Here is a 12590-nt window from a genome sequence, read left to right as displayed (position 1 = left end):
CTTGGTTAGTTATGTTGGAGGTTTTGTCGCTTTAAACTGAAATATTATAGACCTATATAGGAAAAGAGAGTGGTTTATGTTGGGATGCTGAAGAGACATCATATAATAACAGCTATGAATACAATGTGTATCACTGCAAATGTATTACATAATACTGTGACTTTGCAATTCAGCACAGAATCTCATTGCTTAAAGGGATAGCCCATCCATGTATGTAAACTGAACAAAATGTAGAAACTGAAGGATGGCACAGCAGTTAGTTTAAAAAGGGAGTTTTAAAGTTAGTTTAGTTTTAAAGATAATATTTGGTAACCAATTCGTTTATGGAAGTCCCTTCAGGCAAACAAACTATGGAAGTCAATGGAACCTGAAACTGTTTGGTTACCAGCAATCTTCAAAATAACGTCTTTTGTTTTGCACAGAAGAAAGAAAGTCACATAGGTTTGGAAAGACATGAGATGAGTAAACGATGACAAAAAACATTTTTTTGGGTGGACTGTCCCTTTAAGCAAAACTAACTGAAGTGATGTTCTTCACGTTCTATATTTTATTCAGTTTGCATAAAGGTAAACAGATGCTGGTCATATATCCCTAATTTAAAACGAACTATTTCATATATGAAATTGATTGTATTGTATATTGATTGTATATTGTTGTAGATGGTGAATATGTGTGATTATTATTTTTTTTTTTAAGTTAGCCTACTCATAAAACTAATTCCCTCATAAAACTCCTCAGCAGCCCGCAGAAACAGACTTGCTATGGAAGGATCCTTGTATATTTCATAGAATCCACAACATACTGGCGCGGTGTCAAAGCGTGGTTTATTAGACCAAGTAATGAGTCTGCTGATGGGACTGGAGTAGCGTAACCTGTATTTTATTTACAGTTTAGCAGTAAGGAGGGGTTTATGCGACTCCCTCCCTCTGGTAACGCCGGTTACCTGCTGCTGGTCTCGTGGGGTTTCATTACGGCACATGCATCATCCTTCCCGAAAATGATCATTTCTAGAGGGATCATCCTGATCAACTGTGCAGATGAGTTAGGGCTGGCTCATAATAATGCCATTGTTTTTCTGTGTAAACGCGCTGGACTGACGTGCCTAAAAGTTGCGTGCGCGTTCTTTGAAGCTTCGCGCGGATTGGTCATTCAAACCGCGAGTTCTGAGCAGTCGACAATCCAATGAAAAGCGTTTCAGTTCGCCACAGAATTGTTTTAGAAACTGCATATCCTTGCAGTGGGCTATGTCTCCCTGATTGAAGTGCTTGAAACACGTATGACTTTTTTATCAGCACGAGGAAGAAGACAAGATTTTTTGCCATTCACGAACAAGACATTCATATTGGTATTGAATATTATCAATAGGCTATAGTCATATATTGTATTAAATATTAGTAGCCTGTGGTTGCTAGGGTCTACAAAAGTTGCGTGCGCGTTCTTTGAAGCTTCGCGCGGATTGGTCATTCAAACCGCGAGTTCTGAGCAGTCGACAATCCAATGAAAAGCGTTTCAGTTCGCCACAGAATTGTTTTAGAAACTGCATATCCTTGCAGTGGGCTATGTCTCCCTGATTGAAGTACTTGAAACACGTATGACTTTTTTATCAGCACGAGGAAGAAGACAAGATTTTTTTGCCATTCACGAACAAGACATTCATATTGGTATTGAATATTATCAATAGGCTATAGTCATATATTGTATTAAATATTAGTAGCCTGTGGTTGCTAGGGTCTACAAACTGTTAAAATTTTGAATCCTCTCATTATAACCAACAAAGTTCAGGCACAATATAAATGAGAGATGCATTCTGCAGTAAATAATCATTATAACTGAGTATACTGTATAACCAGACTTTAAAACTTCCATTATCAGTCAAGTTGAACCTGCTGAGCTTGAAGTGAATGATTTTTAATTATAAATTTAAAACAATTTATTACAATTAATGAATTGTATAAAAATACAGTGACATGAATGAAACATTCATTATCCCACAGTTTATATTGATGTACTAAAATACCTAAAACTAAAACTGAAATAAATTTATAGATAAATTAAATGCACAAAACATACTGAAAAAATAAATAGACATAGGCTATAAATGTACAACTAACAAAAAATGACAAAACGAACAAAAAATAAATTACTAAAACTTATTTTAATAAACATTCTACTGGATTCAAAAGTTGTATGAAGTTGTATTAAAGGCGAATGGTGGTAAAACACCTTAATAAAGAAATATTACCTATTTCCCAGGTATTCACATTATTTTGTCCAATCCCTGTGTAAGGAAGCAGTGTCCAGTAAAATGCCAGAACAGGAGACTGGTTTACATACAAAAGGTCAATGTGCCAAAACTCATGCATTTCACGGGGGAAATTGAGTCATGATTTTAAATTTTTTTTTAGCTGTATTGAATTGCAAATGTATTTGTTAAAGTTTAATTCTGTCACAGAAATAAATTTGCTAATTCAAAAAACAACAACAACAACAATAATAACATTGTTTTTGTCTTAAAATAGGAATAAATTATATCTCTCTTTTCAAAAGAATCACAACACTTTTGTGAACCCAGTCATTATAAAACAAGGAAGTTGATCCAGGATCTCAGGTTTCAGTTTATCTTGAGTGAAATCTTGTTTTTGGGTCTCAGAAGTGTTGGTTTCCTTTTATGTTGCCTAAAGAAAGAAAACAAACAGCTTTTAAGTGTATTTTATTCAGGTGCAAATAATTCATGCTCAGAAAGTTCCTGTTACTCTAAAATATTTTTCTCATCTACAGTAAGGTATTTACAAAGTTTTTTGACTTTAAAGATGATTTGGCAGATAAAATTACTGTTGACACTTGTCATTCCCAAAATTCAAAAATAATTAATTTGAGAAGTACAGTATCCAATCAGAACGACCAAATTTTTAGTGTAAATCAAGCTAATTGTTAAACAATTGCAACTGCGTGAAACCCATGATTATTATTATTATTATTTTTAACAGATTAAGTGGCAGATTAAATTCAGCTGGAAACAGAGATGGAAAGATTAAACCCAATCATAATTTCAGAGAGCATTATTTAGTGGTTTATAATATTATGTCAATCATCCGCTGCTGAAGTATGTAAAACATTGCTTTAGGTTGTTTTACGAACTCAACTTGTCCACAGAAGTGTTCATTTTTATGTTGGTCTAAGTTTCTACACAGGTTTGTTATATTTTCATGCTAAATCTTCACCAGGGTGGTTTAGAAGTTGATTTATTAGTCTAACAGCATTTTCTTAGTTGACAAGCGTGACAGGGCAGAGAGTGAATATAGAGGAAATATATCTGAAATTATGTATATTTCTAAAAAGTGAGGTCCTTTGATGGGATCTGTGCATACATGAAAAATAAACATAATAACAGTATTGTTCTTGTCTTAGCTGTTGCCTTATGAAACATTCTGTATCCAGATGCTGTAATGTTGTTTCTTGGTGGAGTTTACTGTTATGACATGAGGAACTGAAGTCTTTTTGTTCTTTGATTGTGTGTAGACATTACACATTGTCTGAGAATGACAGGATGTTTCAATCATCAAATACTACCTCAATCAAATCTAGCAGAACTCTCATTATCAAACTGAAATAACCATGCGAATGTCACATGTGCAATAACCTGCAACCGGTATTGTGTACACATACCAGACAGGGATGCACATTAATCACAGATGTTTAATTCCCTGAAAACTGGAAAGAGACTAAACAGGGTTGCAACACCTTACAACATTTTTTTTTGATTACCAGTGTCGTCATATGCCATTTTTAGGGAAGCAGCAGATCATTAAAGTGGTCATATGATGCGATTTCAAGTTTTCCTTTCTCTTTGGAGTGTTACAAGCTGTTCGTGAATAGATAAGATCCCTAAAGTTGCAAAGACTAAAGTCTCAAACCCAAAGAGATATTCTTTATAAAAGACTGGTTCACACCCTCCTAAAACGCCGCGTTTAAACACGCCCCCACATGTCTACGTCACGATGTGGGAAGATTTGCATAACGCCGCCCAAATATTCACGCAAAGAAAGAAGGCGTAACTTTATTGTTGCTGCCACCGCCGCCGCCATGTTGTGAAGACGCTGTGTGTTTCGTTGCGAAAGCGAAAATACTATGTTTGGCCTTCCAAAAGAGGACATGACTAGAAATCAGGGGGTTAAGTTGTATCTACAACACTGTTCCAGAACAGCCGATGAGCTTTGTAAAAATCGACGCTTTTCAGAAAGGTGGGGCATAGAGGAGAAACAATAATGTACAGTATGTGGAAAATAATGTGTTTTTTGAACCTTAAACCGCATAAACACATTTCATTACACCAAATACACAAAATAATGTTCTTTTTAGCAACATCATATGACCCCTTTAATGTATGTCAAGTGGGGATCATTTACCTTTAAATCTCTCAAATAGCAAAGCCCTTTATATAAAATGTTCAATGCAGTAAATAAACAAATATAAGGGATAATGCATGGCTAGCTGTGCATTAAATGATTTTAATGCACGATGTGGAGGCCAACCACCCGACGCGAAGCGCTAGCCGGAATGTCTGGAATGGAAAAACTGGAATGTCTCTTCTGAAAAGCAGACTGAATCACAAAAATAAATAAATAAATAAAAAATCCAGTAAAATGCGTGTCTGTAAATGTGTCACACCCGCATACAAATGCACAAGCTCTTCCTCATACAGTCGGCCATGGCACAACAGATAACTAAATTTGATCATGTCACCAGTCATCTACTCCAGCCCTTTGAAGTTTGCTAACAAGGCTTCTAACTAGTGATATGCCACAATCCTGTGTGTGCAATATGGTTTCGGTGGGAAATAAATATGCCATTTGTGTATAGCATTTTAAAGTAGAAAAATAATTCAGGAATGTCCATTTTGTGAGTTTTTTTTTTTTTTTTTTAGTTGTTGGAGAGAACATTTATTTGCATGTTTTTCTCTAAAGCTCAGTGAGTTTGTTTGCGCCTTGAAAACCCATCTAAAATCTGAAGACTGATTCTTTCACAAAATCATATTTTGTGTTCAATGTAAAATATGTTATTTTGATGCTATCTTAGCTGAATCCTTCGAATTGAAATATTGAAACCTTCAGTGCACAAATGTTTTGCATTTATTTAATCAAAAATAAGTACAAATAGTAATATTGTGAGATTATTGCCATTTAAAAGCACTATTTTCTATTTGAATATATTTCAAAAGGAAATTTATTTCTCTGATGGCTGATTTTTTGCATGATCTTTCGGAAATCATTATAATATGCTTATTTGCTGCTTATCAATGTTGAAATTTTTTTTTCTGCTTAATATTTACTATTCAAAAAGGTGGGGTAAGTAAGTTTTACCATTAACACTCATAACTGGGCAACCCAGTTGCCCTGAACAGCACATCGTTCACCTTTTAAGACAAACATTGACCTATTCTTTCCAGCAATTTTACACCCAATAACAAAAGCACATGCCTCATATTACAGTTTAATGTACACAAGGGTTCAGATTTTTATTTGATGCTGTATATCTGATCCTGCACGAGACAAGAGCAGGTCAAGAGAACCGTGCGATGCTTTTGAAAGAAGAAAATACAGGCACAATGTACAGTGTTTTTTTTAAACATGCTTATTTAAAAAAAGTCCTTTGTATAAAGTTTAACATGAGATTGTCTGGCCTGAGCCTGTGTTAAACTAAAAAAAACTACAAGAATATTTAAATATAATAAGAAAAGATAAAAACATTGCAGCTTAAAGGGCTTTTCTTTTCTTCAACACTGCGGTTGCTTACCCCTGGGTTATCGTTTCACACATGTAATTTAGAAGCGGGGTTAGCACCACTTTTTAACCAGGGATTTGAAACCCTGCTCTGCCAACCTGGCAACCTTGTTCAGTGTGAAACAGTAGTGTTAGAACTGAATTTACATTCTCTGCATACAGTATTGAACTCAGTTGTGTACTGTAGGTCAGTTAAAACACTGAGTCTATTGTATACAATGTAGAAAATTAAAAAATTGGCTTTGTCACTCAACATAAAAAATTTTTTCTTCCACAGTATGAACGCAGTATATAACATGCAACAATAAAACAAAAAGAAATTACAATACAACAATGCATTAGTCTACTTATGTGTATTAAACACCTTTTAAACACTGTAAATACTGTGACTCTGTGGTGTTTGAACATCCCGACTGGTTCAACAAAAGAAAAAAGTAACCAGCCTATGGCATAATTTTATTTGGTGCTGGTGCTGGGTAGTTTACTTACAAATTGTAGCCTGTTACTGATTAAAGATTACATTATAAAAACTTACTGTGTAATGTATTCGGACTACTTTTTAGATTACTTTTAGATTACTATTTATCAAACTTGTTTTAAATGTACCACTAAACATACCATATTGATATAAAACGAAGCAAATAGAAAGAAAATATATTCCATTTTTTGACATCAGCATCATAAAATACATGACATTACATGCCCAAATTCTTCTAGGTTTGAATTTTATTTTGTCCAGACTTCCAGAACCAACAGTTACTGAAGGTCACTGGATATGATGAAAACATAGAGTTTAGTAACATAATTATTTGTATCATACATTCTAATTACAAGTGCTTAATTTTTGGAATCTGATTACGTAATCCAGATTACATGTAATCAGTTACTGCGCAGCACTGGGGGCCGATAGAGGAGCTCAAATGAAACACTTAAGAAAAGTTGATCTCTCGAGAGGAATCTCAACTGAAAATCAAATCACAAATCTGCAAAATTCAATATTCGATATTGCAATGCAATGCAATATTGCACAGTACTGATGGTGTGTTTCTGCTTCATGTCCAACCTTTGTGCATCAGAATCTTGTTTTCCTGTTGGAGCCGATTGATTGTTTCATTTTCAAATCTTCCAGCATGAACGCTGATCTCATATGAAGTCAATGTTTTATCAAAATAATGATGCCAGATTCCATCACTCGTAGCTCCAAACCCAAACACATTCACCTGTATGAGAAAGAGTTATTCATGCATTATTAGTTTCTCTGTCCTTGTAAAGAAATGCTTTAATATATATATATATATATACACACACTCTATTTTAAGTGATAAAACGTAAAAACACACAATTACACAAATAAATATGTAATACAGCCAGTCTGTGTTCTTTTGCTGCGACTAAATCTGCGAGCAAACCATGCAAGTTGACGCTCTCTTGGTTTGTGCTTCATGTAATAATTCTGATGAAATTAAAAAAAAATAATAATCTAAAATGACAGTAATCATGAATACTGTTGTTTTTAGCAAAATAATAATCAACAATTTAACCATTATAGCTTGGCCCTAGTTATAACTGTAAAATTGTTAATTTAACATTTTATCTCACAAATATCTCACAATTTTTTACTACAAAGGAGACACGTTGCATCTGAAATCGAATGCTATATAGTATGCGAAAAACAGTATGTTTAGTAGTAGTTTTAGTAGTAGTATGTTTTAGAGAGTTTTACCTCATCACAGATGTGAAGAGCAAATATCAGTGATAAGAAACCAGTGGATGGATATCTGCCATGCCTTTCTGCCCAGTTATAATAGACGTATCTTATGAATTCTGGGTGGAGGATCACCACCTGAAAACAATGACAGAAATAAAACAGGACATTTATGAAATATGTATTTATAATATCATGTTTTAAGTATCAAGATTTCAATCAGGTAATATTAGTAAACCATAGAAAATGAAAACAAATCAGCATTTGTTATTTGATTGGTTGATTTCATGAGAAGGTTTGTGTTGTTCACCTTGTCCTTATTTGCTTTGATTGTAGATGGCACTATTGTGTATGTTCTGTAACAGAATATGTAACAGATATCAAGAAACCAAAGTGTGATTTGAAAGCAAAAACTTGCATAAACTTTTCAGAAAAACAATGTATTTTCTTCCTTCAAAGTGTGTGCATATAATTCTTTTAAATTGGCTCAAAAAAGTCGTTTTAGTTAAGTTCCTTGTATTCTTAGTCTTTTGTATTTTTTCTTTATTAACTTCATGAAACTTAACATTTATTCGTCACATATAAAATGTAATCTTTAACTTAATTTGACGATATATATATGAAATGCAATTTTAATAAATTTTTATTGTTTTACAGGGTGTATAATTGTATGTACATTCTTGTGTGTGATATATTAAATTCTATCACCTAATTTACTGTCTTGTATTCAAAAATATATGGTTAATTCTCACCGTGTGATGTGTCTAGTGGTGAAGGCACTGATGAGCCACTGAATGTCCAGAATCTTAAAGGGAAAAAGCACCAGATGGGTGGAGTTGTCCAAGTCCACAGCGCTCTCAGGATACACAATCCGGTGAGTCGTCTTTGACCCTACATCCTTCTCATAACCCTCTGTCTGACCTTTATTTATCCTAAGATAAAATATAGGTGACTAAGAGAAAAACACTCAGGAGATAGAGGTGTGCATGGTATTCTAATGAAAAGGCTTTAAGGTATCTTTGGAAATCAGGAATCTGGAATCCCCTGATTTAATGTGATCTCATGACTCAAGGCATTTGACCTCAGCCTCAGTCGATAAATGCACATATCTGTTCCATCGATATGCTTCATTATTCTCCAAACTCTCATTAACTTGAAAAGTGAAAGACAACCTTACAAGCAACTAAATACAGGCCAATATAATCTCATGTACCTCATGACAAAGTTGTGGAAATCTATGAGAGGACCATAATTGGATCCCAGCAGGTTCCTGTCCTTATTCGATGTTTATAGATGATGTTTCAAACCAACGACATATTTAACAAGGAAGTGCTTCAGTATTGACATTTTGGCAGTTCCACACCCTTTACCAATAAGTAATTGTAATTAAAAATGTCTAAAAATTCATAAAACTGATCTGAGATCAGGTAAAAACCATATAGACAGTGGTCCATGGGGTTTACAGAGATCATCGGCCCCCAGTGGCGAGCCATTGACATTTTTTAAACAGTTATGAGGTAACAAAGCCTCGTTTACTGAAATCACATGACTTTGGCAGTTTGATACGCTTCCCAAATCACTGATTCAAAACAAATGATTCACAAAGCAGTGCCTCGAAAGCATCCAGTTCTCAGTTTCTTGTTGCTTGGTGTTTTAGTTCAGTTCCTTGTATTCTTAGTGTTTTGTATGTTTTGATTTCAGTATTAAACTATTTTTAGCATTCATCTGTCACATTTATATATAACATATGTACTTTTTGCTTATTTTGAGGAAACAAATTACTTTTGAAATGTATATAAATAATATATACATCTAATAATATATAATTCTCTCAGTCTTGTGTTCACAAATGTGTGTTTAATTCTTACTGTGTGATGTTTTTAGTGGTGAAGGCACTGATGAGCCACTGAATGTCCAGAATCTTAAAGGGAAAAAGCACCAGATGGGTGGAGTTGTCCAAGTCCACAGCGCTCTCAGGATACACAATCCGGTGAGTCGTCTTTGACCCTACATCCTTCTCATAACCCTCTGTCTGACCTTTATTTATCCTAAGATAAAATATAGGTGACTAAGAGAAAAACACTCAGGAGATAGAGGTGTGCATGGTATTCTAATGAAAAGGCTTTAAGGTATCTTTGGAAATCAGGAATCTGGAATCCCCTGATCTAATGTGATCTCATGACTCAAGGCATTTGACCTCAGCCTCAGTCGATAAATGCACACATCTGTTCCATCGATATGCTTCATTATTCTCCACACTCTCATTAACTTGAAAAGTGAAAGACAACCTTACAAGCAACTAAATACAGGCCAATATAATCTCATGTACCTCATGACAAAGTCATGGAAATCTATGAGAGGACCATAATTGGATCCCAGCAGGTTCCCAGAGTTTCCCACCACAGCACAGGCTCTGCAGCGATCTGGACCGGCGTCTGAGTAGTGCTCTTTATCAGGGAAGAGAGGAAACAACTGATCCACCACCTTCGTGTAGCTGCCGGCATTTGATTGTAGTTCCTGTGTGATATTATTAAATCAGTTAGAATCAGAATTAAGTATAATATCCACTCCTGTAAAAGTATTTGTACTGCAGAAGTGTACTATTTCAAGACGTTTACAGTAGCTTATGATTTTAAGGCATTATGAATGAAGAATATATACCAGAGTTAGTTGTCAAAAGGTCTAACTATGAGGTTTTAAGGGCCTGTTTACACCTGGTCATTTCATGCGTTTTCGCTGATCGGATATCTATCTGATTTGTTAAAACGTTTCTATTTACATTTGGCCACATTAATGTGTCATCGCAAAATGGATTTAAAGCCGATCTTCAATTCCCGCGCTATATTTAAATTTACCGGAGTTCACGTCAACGAAATCAAAAGATAAGTGCTGCATTTTATTAATTATCAGCTCATTTCAAGATCAAAGACCGCAATAGGAGAGCGCGCGGCATCAGCACTGGAAAGATACGTTTGTCTTACTACTTTTAATGAAGATGATTGTGTGTTGACTGTTTGCGTCTTACTTTGTTTCATTCGCGGCAGTTTGCGCGTCTGCTTGCTGTACTCAGATACTCGTCCGCGGTAATGCGTGTTGCATTAGCGCAGTCTGACTATAGTGTCATATAGCCTTTAACACGCTCTCACACGTTTATTATTTTAACATTTTGGGAGGAGTAAAATTTACATATGTGGTTTCAACAACCAGATGCATTTACACTGGTCCAGTTTCGTCTGGAATGCGGCCCAGACCTCCTCCTGAAGTGGTTTGAGCAATCGGATTTATATCCGTCTCGAATACGTTTCGGAGGGCATTTACACCTGGTCTTTTCACGATCGGATAGCTATCCGATCAGACAAAACGCATGACGTGACCAGGTGTAAACAGCCCCTTAGTGAAAGTTAAATTAAACATGCTTGTTTTCTCTAGCAGCGTTTTTCTATGTTGGCATTAAACATGGATGAAAAGCCACAAAACTCTTATTTTGAGGATCCCTATGGTAAGTAAATGTTGTATATTTATTTTGCAGCAATCTTTCTTACCTTCCACCACCTGGAGACGTTTGCACGTAATACACTGTTGGTGCTGTTGAGCAGAAGTGGAATGTTGGGATCGTATCGCTCACTGAACCAGATACTATTTTCTCGGTCTGTCACACAGATACTGCATGCACACAGCACTTTCTTGGAGATGAAACCGGAAGAACCGTAGGTCAAAACCAACAGATAGTTTTGAAAGTACAGAAGTAACAAGATGGTAGTGGAGCTCAGGAGTGCGGTCATGTAGCGCCGATGTTTCAGTAAAACCATCATCTTTACATCAGTGATGTCAAACACTTCAAACAGAAATTTAATAGACCTATATAGGGAAAAAGAGCGGTTTATGTTGAGATGCTGAAGAGACATCATATAGTAACAGGTAATAATACAATGTGTATCACTGCACTAGCAAATACAGTTAGGTCCATATATATTTGGACACTGGCACAATGTTTATTATTTTAGCTGCTGACCAAAACATATTCAACTTACAGTTATATAATGAATATGGGCTTAAAGTGCACACTTAATTTGAGGGTATTCTCATCACAATTGGAGGAAAGCTTAAGGAATTACAGCTCCTTAATATGTACGCCCCCCCTTTTTCAAGGGACCATAAGTAATTGGACAATTGACTCAAAAGCTGTTTAATGGACAGGCATGGGCTATTCTTTCGTTATTTCTACCTGAATTAAGCAGGTAAAAGGTCTGGAGTTGATTCTAAGTGTGCCATTTGTATTTGGAAGTGGTTGCTGTGAGCCCACCTCATGCGGTCAAAGGATCTCTCCATACAAGTGAAACAGACAATTGTTAGGTTTCAAAAACAAGAGAAATCCATCAGAGAGATAGCAGGAACATTAGGAGTGGCCAAATCAACATTTTAGTTCATTCTGAGAAAAAATGATCAGAGGATCCTCTCCATGGTAAAGAAAAACCCTTTCACAACATCCAGCCAAGAGAAGAACACTCTCCAGGAGGTAGGTGTGACACTGTCAAAGTCTACAATCAAGAGAAGACTTCACCAGAGCAAATACAGAGGCTTCACCACAAGCTGCAAACAAGGCCAGATTAGACTTTGCCAAAAAACATCTAAAAAAGCCAGACCACTTCTGGAAAAGCATTCTTTGGACGGCTGAAATTAAGATCAACCTGTACCAGAATAACGGGAAGAAAAAGTACGGAGAAGGCTTGGAACAGCTCATGATCCAAAGCATACAATATCATCTGTGAAACATGGTAGAGCAGTGTGCTGGCATGAGCATGCATGGCTTCCAGTGGCACTGGGTTACTGGTGTTTATTGATGACGTGACTGAAGATATAAGCAGCTGGACAAAGTCTGAAGTGTATAAGGATATACTCTCTGCCCAGATCCAGTCAAATGGAGTAAAGATGATTGGACAGTGCTTCATAGTACAAATGAACGATGACCCAAAACATACAGCAAAAGTAACCCAGGAGTTTTTGAAGGTAAAAAAGTGGATTATTCTGCAATGGTCGAGTCAATCTCCTGATCTCAACCCGATTGAGCATGCATTTCACTTGCTGAAGACAAAACTAAAGGCAAA

The 12590-nt window shown here is 35.7% G+C and overlaps 1 protein-coding gene across 1 annotated transcript; it reads right to left on the bottom strand.

Moving 5' to 3' along the window:
- Positions 1–6819: 6819 nt before the first annotated feature.
- On the bottom strand, positions 6820–11332 carry LOC107727727 (CMP-N-acetylneuraminate-beta-galactosamide-alpha-2,3-sialyltransferase 1-like). The gene is made up of 6 exons (XM_016537682.1): positions 11028–11332; positions 9815–10002; positions 8238–8417; positions 7796–7841; positions 7504–7623; positions 6820–7000 (listed from the first exon to the last, which is right to left on the bottom strand). The coding sequence occupies exons 1-6, from the start codon at positions 11295–11297 to the stop codon at positions 6833–6835; spliced, it is 972 nt and encodes a 323-aa protein (XP_016393168.1). The 5' UTR covers positions 11298–11332; the 3' UTR covers positions 6820–6832.
- Positions 11333–12590: the final 1258 nt, after the last annotated feature.

This window comes from Sinocyclocheilus rhinocerous, unplaced genomic scaffold (genome assembly GCF_001515625.1).
Source record: "Sinocyclocheilus rhinocerous isolate Xijiao unplaced genomic scaffold, SAMN03320098_v1.1 scaffold1028, whole genome shotgun sequence".
NCBI lineage: Eukaryota > Metazoa > Chordata > Actinopteri > Cypriniformes > Cyprinidae > Sinocyclocheilus > Sinocyclocheilus rhinocerous.
The sequence above is the reverse complement of the archived record's forward strand: the minus strand, read 5'-3'. Positions and strand labels throughout refer to the sequence as shown.